This window comes from Fundulus heteroclitus, chromosome 9 (genome assembly GCF_011125445.2).
Source record: "Fundulus heteroclitus isolate FHET01 chromosome 9, MU-UCD_Fhet_4.1, whole genome shotgun sequence".
Taxonomy (NCBI): domain Eukaryota; kingdom Metazoa; phylum Chordata; class Actinopteri; order Cyprinodontiformes; family Fundulidae; genus Fundulus; species Fundulus heteroclitus.
In genome coordinates, this window is record NC_046369.1 from 6,647,893 (window position 1) to 6,663,460 (window position 15,568).

Sequence of the window (15,568 nt, forward strand, 5' to 3'; positions counted from 1 at the left end):
CTCCTGCTTGCCCCATTCTCCCAGATTCCCCAGCTCCAAAATCCGAGCCTTGATGGTTTCCATCGGGGCATCTGGAGCTCCCAGCATCACAGTAAGCATAGCTGCCCGATAATGCTGTGGGGCAGTTTTAATCAACTGATCTCTCACCACCTTCGGAACAGCCACTTGCTGATATCCAGCCACCATTCCCACTGGTAACAGATCACGCACACACAGCCTCGTCAGCCTCTGCACACACTCCTTTAATGTTAACCATTGTCCAGAGATTTCGGGCCAATCAGATACATTGGGACATGTTGCTCGTACTGCCTCAGACCACACGTCAAACAATGATCTCGCCTGATCCCCCAAATTTCTCACTTCTTGCCTATAATTAGCATTTACATTCCCATCAGTGCTCAGACCACCAAATGCCATGCCATCTCCGTGATCTATTTCAATCTGTTCTGCACCTTCATCCAGCAGTCGAGCCACCCATAGATCAGTGGGTTCGCCCGGATGCTGCCTTAATTTTTTAGTGATATGAGCAACTTCATCCTGCGAGTAATCTTCTGTTATGGTCCGTGATATTGCCGGCGGCTGCGGCTGTTCCACCCATTCCATAACAGGTTGTCCCGCAGCATCAAGTACATCATTACCTTGAGAATCTAGTCGCTGCCGGAAGGCTGCGGGTACATGCTGCTGCTCTCTTCTCCTTCGGACGACGGGTTTAACCCCCAATGGAGGGAAAGGACGTGGATCTGGAGGACCTCCAGAATCACTGTCCTCCTCATCGTCCCACATATTACCGTCCCAGCTTTCGGGATCCCAACCAGACCCCAATCCAGCTACAAACGAACGGACTTTTTTCAGAGGAAAACGGCGGGGTTTTTTCCCCTGTGTTTTCCTTGTTAACACAGACACCTGGGCCACAGCTTTTTCAGCAACACTGGTCATCTGTTCCAGCTGATTAGTCAGCATTTGCACATGCTGCCGATACAGCGACTCAGCAGACTGCAGCTCAGTCATTGCCTGTCTGTCTTTTAACTGCTGAGTTTTTAATTGTTTGCCGGCTTCATACTGCTGCTTCCAAGCCGTAGCACAAATCCACAAGCGCCTCTGTAATCCGTCCACCGGAGCCTTTTTTTGCACCTCAATCTTCTGCAACACTGCCAATAATTCTTCGGGTCCCGCTGCCTCCAGCGGACCACCCCACGGCTCCGGTCGGCCCCCACCATTGCGCAAACACAGCGCTACTTCGTTACAGTGAGGAAGCTCCCATCCGGGTATTATCTCTTCCCCCTGAATTTTCTCATCTGAGTTCTTATTTCTCCTTTTAAACATATTTCTAAACATATTTGTGTATTGTAGTCTCTCCTCCAATCCTGCCGACAACGCCAAAATGTTTTATGAAATGTTTATTTCAGGATCGGGAGAGATCGGCAAACACAAATAAGGACTCAAACACTGTTTCTGTTAGAATATAAGGCAAACATTTATTATTATTCCCCACAGAATACAGCACATCAAAACAATTAGCTCTTCACACACGCAAAGTAGCAAGCATTAAAGCAACAAGCTTTCAAACAAACGTGACGCTCAACAGATTCTCAGAATCAGCTCTTACCATTGACACGAACTGGGAGCCCTCAGTCCTAGGTTAAGATCAGCGTTCACGATGCCGGTATCCACACACGAACTCACGGCAGACTCACCGGGCTGAGGGCAGTCTCCTCTTTATATACTTGTAAACAAAGAGTCAGATGTGGAGCGAGAGTGGCCATCTCTCCCTCCACAGCTGCCCTGCCTCCCAAAGCAAGTTTCTCAAACAGAACCCGTTCCCAGCATCTCAGCAGTGTGCGAAGCAAAATAATATGAGTGCACTCAGAATATAACAAATCAAACAAAATAAGAAATCCGTCTTTCCCATAACACATTGTCATAGGTTCCCACCTCAAGTTAAAACAAGTTATAGCAAAATAACACATGTTGTTCTTGGTTTTATGTGAAACCAGTTCTTCCCATAATATAAGTGAAACAAGTTATATAACTGAACAGGCTTTCCCATAATATAAGTGAAACAAGTTATATAACTAAACAGGCTTTCCCATAATATCAGTGAAACAAGTTATATAACTGAGCAGGTTTTCCCATAATACATTGTTAAAGAACAAAATAATTCTTTAATATATCAGCGGGGAAGCCTTGAATTGTATTTATTTTTAATAGCTCTCTCTGTTACTTTAACATCTCCACATCCTCTGTACTTGGGAAGGCATCAAGCATAGTTGGCACATCTAGGTGCAATTCACCCACCTCTTGAATTCAACACAGACTCGCCACTGAGTTATTTATTTTTTTATTTTTTTTTTGTCAGGCACCCTGCCATGCTCGCTTGATGAAGCTTAAAATACTGGTGAAATTAAGCCCTGCTTAAAGAAACCACACGGTGGATTCGAGGAAACTCATGCTTCCTGCGGTCAAACTAATCTGATTTAAAGTTGTAAATGTTGGTTTGCTGAATCTTGCTTGTGGATGTGAAAAAAAATACACCAATGCATTATGAAACCACAGCTTTATCTTTTAAATCCCCCCAGTTCCCATTTTTAAACATTTTCTCTGATTTTGGTGTTTGTGGGTCAGTCTCTGGACTTTAACTGGGCCTTTCGAACACATCAATATGCTTTGAGCCGAACCCTTTTGTTGTGGTTCTAGCTCAGGGGTCTTCAGCCTCAGGATCCACTGTCCCGCATCTTTCAGATGTTTTCCTGCCTCCACATACCTGACCTGAATAAATGGGCGATTAACAGGCCTCCGCAGCCTCTGAAGGCTCCTGAGGAGGTCGTGCAATTGTTTAATTCACCTGTGGTGGAGCAGACACACGAGTCAGACATGCAGGACAGTGGATCCTGAGGCCCAGGGTTGAAGACCTCTGCTCTAGCTGTATGTTTCGGTTCTCAGTCCTATTGAACGATGGATCTCTGCCCCACCTTGAGATCTTTTGCTGCCTCCGATAATTTTTCTTCCAGGATTTCGTTGTATTTACATACACTCATGTAGCATCTGCCCATCAGCTCTCACAAGCTTCTCTGTCCCGGGTGAAGAAATGCATCAACACAGCATGACGCTACCACCGCCATGTTTTACAAGGGGGGGTGGTCTGTTCTGGGAGATTTTGTTGTGTTACCCTTTCCCCTCCGAAACATGGCGGTTTGCATGCAGGCGATAAAAGTGACATTTTGGTCTCATCTGACCAGAGCACCCTCTTCCACGTGTTTCCCTTCGTCCCTGAATGAGGAAAATACAAATTGGAGTTTTTCTAGTTGTCTTTCAACAATGGCTTTGTTTCTGGAGCTTTTCTAGATGAGCCAGTTGTGCTGAACTAACAGTTTTCCTGTCATCAGATTGGCCCTCACGAGGTGTGGATCTGTGCAGCTCCTCCATAGTTACCACGGGCCTCATGGCAGCTTCTCTGATTAATGCTCCCCTAAGGCTGTCAGTTTAGGTGGACAGGAATGTCTTGGTTTGCAGTTGCCGTACTCTTTTTCATCTTCAGATCGTGGAGTAAACGCAGCTCAGTGTGATGTTTACAGCATTTTGGTTTATAACCTAAATTCTGCTTTAAGCTTCTCCACAACTTTTTCCCTGACCTGTCTGCTGTGTTTCTTGGTCTTTGGGATGTTTTTTTGGGTTTATAAAGCTCTCTAACAAACCTCTAAGGCCTTCACAGAGTTGCTGCATTTACACTAGAGATGCACCGATCCGATATCCGTATCGGATATCGCCTCCGATATTGACTAATTAGCTGGATCAGATATCAGATGATTGATGTCGATCCAGCATTCTGAACCAGTCATTTTTTTTTTTTTATCAATGTCACACACAGCAATACCGTTACGGCGATCTAGTCACTTCTATGTTTGCAACCATGAACACGCACAGCAGCTAGTGATGGGCAAACACCGAGTAACATGGAGCAAGTGCCGGACCAAGCCAAGTCTGCTATTTGGAAACATTTCAAACTTGATACGGCAGCAAGTCCGACTGCAACATGTAGCATCTGCAGTGCGTAAGTTGCGAGGGGTGATAAGGTTGGTAAATTCAACACCACAAACTTAAATAGGGACCTCCAAAAGCACTTTTTTTTAACTATGTTTATTTCAAGCCTGATAACTTCACTCACAGGGCAAGGTACATGGTTTATTTATTCAACAGTAGTATCGGATCTTATTGGGTATCAGCCGATATACTTAGCCCAGGTATCAAAATGGTTTGGAAAAATCTGGATCAGTGCATCTCTAATTAATACTGAGATAAAATGACTCACAAGTTGAACCTGAAATCACCAATTTGGTCACTTCAAAAGGTAAATAGTTGTGTTGGATTTTATTTATTAAGAGGTGTTGGAGTAAAAAGAGCTAAATACAAAGGCACACCACACTTTGCTGATCTGTATTTCCAAAAATGTTGAAAACCATATATCTTTTTTTTTTTTTTTTTTTTTTTACTTCAGTTATGGGTTATTAGACAGAAAATGCAGGACAACAACACTGTAAAGATGCTACATATAAAGGTAATTGGTAAGAGGTTTCGACACAGTTAAGGAAAATCTCTAAGATAAGAAACTGTAATTACCTTTAACTGATATTCAAGTCGGCACAAAGATGAAACTCATTTAAATGCTTACCTTTTTATTAAATTATCTCAAAAGGATCTTGTTCTGCAGATCTCAACACATCCTTTCTAATTAAATTGGAGATCTGACATTGAGGCTCTGTAAAAATATTTATAAGCATTCTTATAGTTGTGACATTGAAGCTCCAGGAAAGTGCCTCCACTCAGTCTAAAAATTAGGTTTTTGTCATGTTTCTATTGGTTTTGGTCCCATAACTTTTAAATGGTTTGTTAATGATTTAACTGGAGGGACTCAGTGTATCCAGGCAGAAAGAACAAATGTAAATCTTGGATTAGCTTAAGGTGTGCTTCAGGGTCCCATTTTGGTTCCTGTTTTATTTTCTATTGTTTAAATGGTCGAATGTCTGAATGACTTAAATAATGTGGATTATACAGTCTTCTACACATCTGTTCCCACTGCATACAGATCATAGAAGAACTTAAGAATGCATTCTAGTCATTAAAAGAATAGGCTTGCAGCCTATAGTGGCGGTCTTGAGGCTGGAATGTCAAACCACAGACAGCTGCAATCAGGACTAATAGTCTCTGCATAAGGGAAGCCCGCTCTACTACTGCTGCGTGCTGTCCTGCCTTCACTGGTATTTAACTATTTATTTTGGAGGATGAGCTCCAGGTCTTTGAGGTAGGAAGGCCTTGTTGCCGTCATTCTAATCTTTAACTCCCTCCATGACTTCTTTATAAGATTCAAATGAAAAAATAATGTAGGTTTAAAAAAAAAAAGTATTAAACCTAAATGTGCCAAGGGGAATGGATAACTTTGGGCTTAAACATACATTAATGTACCTATGGATTGAAAGTTTTATATCAGTCTTATGCATAAAATATTTAATTTCCAATCAGTCTCAAATGTATTGGTGGATTGACAGAGATAATACACCTATAGCACAATCCTAAAAATTAACCTGAAGCCAACATTAGTGCAAATTATTATTATTATTTTTTAAGACACCAGCTCAATTAGAGCATAATTGTTAAAAGGAAGGAAAATTGCAAGGTTTTCCATTACTAAAAAAACATGTACGGGACACAACAAATACGTGGAAGAATATTCTCTGATCAGGTGAGATCAAAATGGAACAATCTGACCTACATGCAAAAATGTCTAAAACTGCATATAATCCCTTTAGGACAAAATCCCCGCCGTGAAACATGGGGATGGCAGCAACATCCTGTGGCATGATACTTTTTTTTATTTTTTTTATAGCAGATGAACAGGGCAATCCTGGAAGACAGCCTGTCAGATACTGTACTTGGGACCATGGCTGAGGTTCATTTTCATAGTTAAATTCAATTGAAAATCTGTGACAACACTTGCAAATTGTTGTTCAAAGAAGTTCTCCCTCTAATTTGACTGAATAGGCAAAAGTTTTAGTCTCTAGATAAGCAAAGATGACTTGTAGCAGGTATTGCAATGAATTATGGTTCTACAAAGTATCAAATACGGAGGTGAAATTCAGGTGCTGGCCGTATAATTAGAATATCATGAAACAGTTTTTGTTTTTCCAGTAATTCCATTCAAAAAGTGAAACTTGTATATTATATTAATTCATTACACACAGACTGAAGTGTTTATTTAATTTAATTTGTGATGATTATGACTGACAACCTTTGAAATCCCCAAATTCAGTATTTCAGAGAGTTAGAATGTTGTGAAAAGGTCCCATATTGAAGACACCTGGTGCCACACTCGAATCAGCTAATTAACTCCAAACACCAGCAAACGCCTTTAAATGGTCTCTCAGTCCGGTTCTGCAGGCGACACAATCACCAGACTGCTGACTTGACAGTTGTCCAGAAGATGACCTTTGACACCTTACACAAGGAGGGCAAGACATTCTGCTTAGTGGTCCAGAGTTCTGGTAAATTTAACTTTTCCTTTGGTAACCAATGTCCCAGAGTCTGGAGGAAGAGAGGAGAGGCACAGAATCCACGTTGCTCGAGGTCCAGTGGAAAGTTTTCACAGTCAGTGATGGTTTGGGCTGCCATGTCATCTGCTGGTGTTGGTCCACTGTGTTTTCTGAGGTCAAAGGTCAACGCCAGGAAGTTTTAGAGCACTTCCTGCTGCTGACCCACTTTTTGGAGATGCAGATTTAATTTTCCAACAAGACAGAGCCGAAGCTACCAGTACCTGGTTTAAGGATTATGGTGTCCCTGTTCTTAACTGGCCAGCAACCTCACCTGACCTTGGTCCATAGGGTGAAAAGGGAGATGCAAAACACCAGACCTACCAATGCAGAAGAGCCACTATCAGAGCAACCAGGGCTCTCATAACACCTGAGCAGCTACACAGACTGATGGACTCCATGCCACACTGCATTGCTGCAGTAATCCAGGGAAAAGGAGTCCCAACTAAGTACTGAGTGCTGTACATGCTCAGACTTTTCAGTTGGCCAACATCTTTGGAAATTCAGTTTTTTTTGTATTTGTCTTAAGTAATATTCTAGTTTTCTGAGATGCTGAATTTGGGCTTTTCATTAGTTGTCAGTCATAATCAACTAAATTAAAAGAAATGCATATAACATTCACTTTTTGAAAGGAAATACTGAAAAAAAAATCAAAATTTTCATGATATTCCAATTATGTGACCAGCACCTGTAAAAATGCCGCCACATAATTCGGATTTGTGAAAACATTTTAAAAACCATGCATTATTCTCATTCTTCTTCATGATTGGTTTCCTTACCAGAAACATTGGCACAGCAGCTGATAGAGTCAGAGTGCCCTCAGTAAACCACAGCCTTGATGCTCAATGGTGGTTCTGATCCGTCTATTCTCTTGCTGTATGCGAGAGGCAGTACATGCTTTTTAATCGATCAGCTTTAGCACTTGCTGAAGGTGATTTCTGCTCTTCAACAAGCTATTTTATTACCATTGTTGCTTAGACTAGACCACTTGTGGTTAATATTTGGCCACGACCTGTGTACTGCCAGCTGATTTGCCTGCACTGCCAGACTATAAGTAAAAATGACGCTGCTGTTGCCATGAGAGGCCTGGATGTAGGGCCAGAACGGGAAATATGAGGGAGAGAAACTCTCAGATCACCAGCGGGGCGCTGACTCAGATGTAACACTTGAGTGTCTTCCAACATTCACCAGAGACATGCACAAGTGCAGATGGTGTGCAATTTGTCGCGTGTTCTGTTTTTGTGCCCTTGTGCATCAGTCCTTTTTCAAGCAGATGTATTTTATGAGTCAGGGGTTCATTATTACCGATAAACAAAATTTCAGTGTATCTAAAAGATATCGATATGACAGAGCCTGGCTGCAACTAGCTCTGAGAATTTAATACTCATAATTATTTTTATTTTTTTTACTAAGAAACAACAGAAAGGATGTAATACATGCAATCTAAGCCTGTAAATCATGCATTTTCTTTCATTGTGGACATGTACCCTTACAGTGACAAATGTGTACCTATAAATTTTAAACAATGGACTGAAGATGTATTTTGGTGGTGACTAACTTCAGGTAAACCTTCACGTTGATTTGAAAGTCTTCTATTGTGTCTGTGAAATCAAACCCACGGTTCATTTGCTCGATCGAAAGATTGGAAAATGAGACGGTCAATAAAAAAAACAAACATAAAATCACTCATTTTTATTTTACTGGTTGTCTCCGGTTTTCCCCTTTAGACAAGATGAAGCTTGATTTGTGAGTCTGTGTTGGATTTAGTGGATTCATGTCTGCGGAATCGTCTTTTGCTTTGCAGATATGGATGCTGGCTATGGCGGGGGGCTGTTGGACATGGTGAAGGGAGGAGCCGGCAAGTTCTTCAGCAACTTCAAGGACAACTTAAAAGACACGCTGAAGGACACCTCCACAAAGGTCATGCATCAGGTCGCCACGTAAGTGAACGCAACACTCATATGGCTCTCAGCGCATTTCCAGTATGTGGAGGAAGTTTTTGGGCTTCAGACTCTCCCCACGTCTATTATTTTCAAGACTTCCTGTTTTAATTTGCATATTGTGCTATTTATAGATTTTGTGACGCTGCTATAAATAGCACATTGCACAACATAAACTGTTTGTTTGGGGGCTTTAGGAAATTCAAGTTGAGTAGCCAAATTAGAGGGCAGTTTGACCTGAAATTGTCTCAGGATTTATCAGTTTCAACACTTGCCGTCAGCCTCAGCCGGTTAGGGATAGACATGATCACATGCATGGCTAATGGCAGTGGAGGGTTTTGCAGGAGTCACTCTTGCTCTGGGAAAAGCGACTTTTAGTTTTTTCTCCGTGTTCTGCAACAGGTTTTTATTTTTTGTGTGTGTTTTTTATTTTTTTTGGGAGGTTTTCGGTTCAGGTTAGGGATAACCTTCGGTGATTTTTGACGGACTGGCACCTTTACTTATGGAGGATGAGCTGCTTGGCAAAAAGCTAAAGACCGAGCTGACTGAGTGAGGGTGCACAGAACGTGGTGTGCTTTGAGATGCAGGGTGAGCTGCAGAGACGTTAGCATAGTTTAGATCTTTGTCCTGCTAACATTCATTCCTCGACTCGAAGAAGGGATTATTTACAGCCACTGGTGAAAGACTGTTGAGGTTTTTGACCAGTTGCATGGCTGTGTAACTAAATCTGGACACACCAGTGGTGGTGGCAGGTTAAATCCTTTTGTCTCGTCATAAAATGTCAGGTCTGCTACATAGAAGATCTAACCTACAACCTTTAATGCTAATAAAAGTGGTGGACTACACTAACCATAAGGCACACCTATGGAGGCTGTGAGGGCCGTCTGGAGGACTGACGGATACCAACTTAGAGGTCTCAGAAATATTTGGTCAGTCTTAAAAGTGCTGTTACGGCAGCAACAGCACCGTCTATTGTGAAACTATTTAACTTTGTTAAATAGTTTCACAATATAGTTTCAAAATAGTCTGAGACATTTTCGTACATATTTTGGTCCCTATTCATCTTTGCCATTTAATTTAACTCCATATTTAGAGGACAGAAATGTGAAGGACTTAATTAAAATCCTTCTTATGTTCCTGGTGTTCGGTAATCGATACGCCACTTGTCAAAAGGGTGGAGTTTCTGCTTTTTTAGGGGGCTTTCAATAAAATGACCTGCATTCTGTATTAGCTGTAAACATAGTAAACATGTAACGTTAGCAGGAGGAAGCTGTAATTGTTTCGTGACCTCAGGATGCTAAACCTTTTAGGATGTCTAAAAGGATTTTTTTTAAAAACATGTGACTTTTAAAATGAAAGGCAAAATATAAAGCATGTCCTGATTCCTGTATACTCATAAAAGTAGTATTTAAAAGTCAGGAAGTAGCTCATTTATTTTTATTTACTTCCTGTTTGTTGCAGTTTTTTCAGCATCTAAAACCACATTTTGTAAAATTCTGCAAAGACACTTAAAATTAAGTCTAAATTCTTCATTTCATAGTTATTTTATTTCTTACATTTGTTTGTTTGTTATAGTTTCCCGAAGAATGATAAGCATTGACAGCACGTCTCTCCTTTCGCTCTGTTTTAATTTGATGACATAACTTTGCTGATGCATTTCATCTGAATAGCTCATGTTTCCTAATTTCAGAACCAGCCATCATGTGGGATTTCAAATGATGTGAACCCTATTATCGTTTTACACTCTTGACGGTTTAGTGTGCAAACGGACTCTTTCCGAAGCCTTCATTGAGCAGTATTAGAACATTTCCAAACTCCAGTTTTAGTGAACTGGCTCTGCTTTGGATGTATTGTTTGGTTTGGTTTGCAGCAAACGTCTGCAGGAGGTTTAAAAGAGGAACAGCTCAGTGTGGACGGAGGGAGGAAAACAGGAGGCTGACACGGCTCGGTTGTTCCAGTGTGTTTGTGCACAGGCATCTGCTCTGGGCAGCACAAAGGGGCCTCTGTATAGTCACAAACATACACTCACACACATACACACACAGCTGGTATGTGTCTTGACTCAGCAAGTTTGATGGTATTTATTCCTCTCTTGCCCCGTCGTTTCTGTCCTGTTTTCATCTCGGCTCCGTCTCTCTTGCTCTCTCGGTCTTTCTGCTGTCTTTTCCTCCTCCGCCTGAATTATTCATGTGAGCCCGTGGTGCCAAATGGCCTGTGCACTGCTGATACTAACGTATTCATTTCGTTCAGGCCATGCGTGCAGTAGTGTGTGTTTGATGGGAGTGTATAGGTATTTGTGGGTGCGCAGTGTGGGACGGTGGGGAGGTGGGAGCAGGAGAAACTGGCAGAACAAAAACAATTCAGAACATTAGCGAAAGGTAGAGCCCCTCCTCAGCATAGATGCTGTAATTTTTCTGCCTTTGTTCAACTGAATGCAAATTCTGCTCTTCAGATGTTTTAGGACAATATCAACGTAAGGATCAATCGTAAGGATAATGGTTTATATTTAAGATAAGACGATAAACTGTTTTATGGTCCCACTTGGGTGTGACAGTGGCAAAATGAGACAGTTACACACTAAATCAATAATGAAAAACAGCTAATCTAACCTAAAGTTAGTTCTAAAGCAACAGAGAATCAACTGATCAGAAGGGCTAAAATAAAACAAAAAAATACAACCAAAGTATTGCACAATTATTGATAGTATGATAATATGGCATATTCAGGTGAAAAATTTAAATATTGAAGTTAAAGCAGCTCAGAGAGAGAGAGAGATCCAGAGTTTTAGCACAAGTTTGCCCCCTCTGGTGATACGTTGAAATTACACCAGAGGCTTTTCAATTCGTGACACAGCTCAGTTAAAAGTACCATAGAATCTTTTTTGTTTTTGTTGGCCGAGCTATATGGGACAAGTTTTTCTGATCTCTGCTGCTCAGTCTGCTGGTCGGTCCTGTAGCGCTCGTTCTTGAGTCAGAAGGTGCGGAGGAGAGGTAGAGAAAAGAAGGTGTCTGTGGGATTGGGGGTCCCATAAAACGAGCGTGTTGCGTGAATAAAGCACAACAGGACCTCCATGGATTGAAAATCATTTATTGTATTTACATTTGCGCTGTACGTTGTCCGGCCTTCGCCCATACAACACAAATCACTTGAAACTGTCGCTCATGAACCCAGTGGCCAGGAGAAGTAATTGATTCAGAGAATTTTTGCATCAATATTGAATTGGAAAAAATTGCAATGCATTGATGAATCACTATCTTTACCCACCCCTAATTGTCATTGTTTTCTGTTCCTCGATTTCATTTTGAAATGTTTTTTTTTTTTTTTTTTTTTTTGCCCCCATACCACTTTGAGGGATGATGATGATCGATACACAATGATTTTCTCTGGTATTTTCACTTGGGCTTAAGTTGAAGACAAAGCTTGCCATTAACTTGAGATATAAATCAAGAACTGCTGGATCTATTATTTTCTTTCTTCTCTTTGAAAAGTTATTTCAGAACAATAATGTTTATTGTAAAAGACAAGTAGTGTCTTAAGGCATTAAATGCATCAAAATCTGACCCACGTCAATGTGACCGCTTCTTCAAAATAAGGATTTTTTTTTAATCTTTTTATCTTTTTAGTTTCCCTCAGTTGTGCACCAGGGATGTGCTATTATGACATTTTGTTTTTACTTAAAGATAACAGGTTCTGAAATAACCCAAGCTATCGTATCGCATGGTAAGCACAGAATATTTAAACATACCCAAGAGAATGCATAACTGAGCTGCATATTGAATTATCCTTCTTATCGAGTTTGTTTTTAATTAAACTTTCATTTAACCTCTTTCATCAAGGTGGGCTAAGAAAGTTAGCCGCACACGTCCTGGAGGTCAGGACAGACCAAAACAACAAAACAACCATTAATATATATACTATACATAGTGAGCAATTTGACAAATAAAATGCAGGACAATTTAAAGTAGTAATTATTTAAAATGTAAAACAACGGCTCTCTTTGGAGGGCTTTCGTTGTCGGCTCTTTAACACGGAGCAGAAGGCTTTCAGTGAAACCAGTTCTGACAGTTTCAGTTCAGATTGGAGGGCATTTCAAGCAGAAACACTGAAAGCTTTCTTTCCCGTTTCAGTTCAAACACAAATAGCAAAGAAATACAAATTGTCATTTGATCGTGTTCATATTTAAGCTGGACGTCTGTTTGTGACTCTTTCACAGTCAAAGCCAATGATCGGTCACAAAAATAAAGACAGTAATTGACCAAACGGAAACTGAATCATCATCTTTCTGCTCTGCATGGATGAAACGTCGGTGGCAGTACAAGTGCTCTTCTTCTTTTTCCACATCTTCCCGTCTGTTGGAAAAACAAATTGATGCATTACCATCACCTGCTGGTAACAGCAGGGCTTTACAGCCAGGCGCCATTAAAAACTGGGGCGTTTACGAAAGTCGCAGTCCCTTTCCTGCTATGCAGAGTGTTTGTTTCAACCTCGCCACAGCATTGTGTATCTGCCTCGCCTGTGTACAGTACATGAAGATGTGGGGTAAATGAAGCTCCAGCTTCGCCTCTCTTCTCCGCTTACACTACAGTATTATTGCAGGATATGTAATATGATATTCGCCTCGGTCTTTCACAGTAGGAATGACACACTTTTCATCATGGCTGGGGTAACTCTTTTCACAAATGTAGCGTTATTCGATCAATCGTTTCCCACTTCTCAATTAAAGTTCGAATGCTGCTGATTGGGATTTCCAATTTGTTGGAAATGTATATATATATACTTTTCCTGATTCATAAAATTCAAATACTTTCTCCTGCAGGCCCATTGATAAATCATTTTTGTTTAATTTAATCCCGGAGGGTCAATGCAGCATTGGATGAAATTAGGTATCGAGAAACTCACTGATATTTCATACACATGTCCTAATCACATGTGAGGTTGACTAACTTTATTGAAACGCATCTGTATTCACTTATAAGTTTATCAGGATAAACTGTGTAAAATTTTTATATTTTTGGTTGTTTCCTTCTGTCATTAGGATTTAAAGAGCCCAAGCACGATTTTCATATTATTATTATTATTATAACCAATTGAAAATAAGCCGGCACACCAAACCACTAACAATGACTGGCCAAAATACTTGTATTATTACTAATTTTCACGAAAAAAACACGGTATAAAAAGACTTTATCGCCAAATTCCACATCCTCCGTGACCGCTCCTTTGTGTTCCGTTCCGTCCGTACAATGGAGCAACTACGTTGTTATTTAAATTAATGAGAACCATTCCACAATGTCCGTGACTTCTCCGAATGTCACAGTCAGCGGACAAGCTCTCCGACGTTCACCGTGAAAATACGGAACAGTTCTATCTTCTGCTCCCTTCCTGTCCATTGGACTTCTGAAAGAGCAAACTAGCCCGCTATCTGCGGGCTAGTTTGAAATTCCTATAAAATTCCTATAAAATAATGGTGAAATGTGGATTGAAGTGTCTATTAATGTAAGCTAAATGCAATTAAATTATTTTGAATACAAAAACACTTAAGCTTTTGGGGGCCAATGTACTCACCCATACTTGATGGAAGTAAAAATTTGCCGAGTCATATAATCAGCAACAGAGAACTTTTCGGACGCTGGATGAATGAAAAGCTTATTCGGTTTCCGGCGACTTTTATATCCTTTTTTTTGGTGTGAAACTCATACCTCTTGCGCATGCTCTCCTCGAGTTCCAAGGAACGGAGTAACCGCGGATGCAGTAGTCGTTGCCTTTCACAGACTGGGGTGGAGGATGTGGAATCTGGGGGTTAACCTTTTGTTATCGTCGTCTGACATTTCAGGTCAATATAGCTGCGGTGACGAAGTCCTGTATGGATGATGAATCCTGCCGCCAGGTTAAAGCCTTGGTCAGCTTGGCCTCGCCTGTCCGACATCCTGCTACACAAATACTTCAACTAGCCATAATACTATAATATGGACTTGTATTGCGGTGTGAACTAGGTAGAGCTGCATATCATTACCCTACCCAACCCTTTTACGGAGGAGGGATATCGGGCCTGACAAAACATCCACTAGAAAAAGGTGATTTATGGCGTTATTTTTTTTTTTTTATGAAATTCTTGGGAGAATTTACATATGCAGCAATGTCAACTACATGAAATGGTTCATACAGTGATGTCATGGTCCCTTTAAGACACTCTGAAGGTTCTTCTGGTTTTTCTAGTTTATACAGATTTGCAAAAGTAACACTCCTAGAACTGCCCAGAGGGATGTCCCGAGTAAAACTTGTCCAACTGCAGTCCTTATCCTGGCTTTGATGCCCCAGTGACACTGGGTTGCTATGGACCCCTCGTTCTCATCTATATTCAAAGCAACACAGCCCCTTGGTTTCCGTACCTGCAAGAACAAAGAATCTGCAATAGACCGAGTCTAGTGGGAATGTAAAACGGTGATACAACTGACTTTGAGAAAACTAGTGGATCAACTTCAGCCTGTCAGTCAGAAACATCCATCTTCCTCTAATTGAGTAGTATGGACTCATAAATAAAGTAGGAATCAGGAAGATAGTTGGTGTTAAGGACTATAGGAAGGAGAAGACTAAATAAGTTTAATTTCTTCATACCCCTTTTCCGACATAATCACTAAATGATATATATTTTATTATTATTATTATTATTATTATTATTATTATTATTATTATTATTAATCTAATTCTAACTTGTTTCTAATCATCCTGGTTTTACTGTCTTATTTTTCTTCAGCTTGTCCAAAATAAACTGCTTGAGTCCTGTTTGAAATACAGTTTATACAAAGCAGTTTCTTTGAGGCTAAAAATAAAAATGGTGTTGTCTCGAATCGGGGTTAGTTTTTAAAACGTGGAGCTGTCTTTTATATTTGCTCCACATTTTTGTTTGTTCAAGTAAAGGGAAGAAGTCAGAAATCCCGTTGCAGCAAATGTTCACATAGCTCTCCGTTGTTGACACATTACTGATGACACAAAAAAATGCAATAAAAAAAACAACTCTTGTATAATGGTTTAAAACGAGTTTTATGCTCC

At 40.5% G+C, this 15,568-nt stretch overlaps 1 protein-coding gene across 3 annotated transcripts in view; it reads left to right on the top strand.

Moving 5' to 3' along the window:
- The window catches only part of dnajc6 (DnaJ (Hsp40) homolog, subfamily C, member 6), a 57,990-nt gene that overhangs the window by 19,582 nt on the left and 22,840 nt on the right, over nucleotides 1-15,568 (top strand). For all 3 annotated transcript variants that reach the window (XM_021324299.2, XM_012878020.3, XM_021324298.2), the window contains one exon: nucleotides 8,383-8,518. In XM_021324299.2, the coding sequence (XP_021179974.1) occupies nucleotides 8,383-8,518 (136 nt within the window). The remainder of the gene's footprint in view (nucleotides 1-8,382; nucleotides 8,519-15,568) is intronic.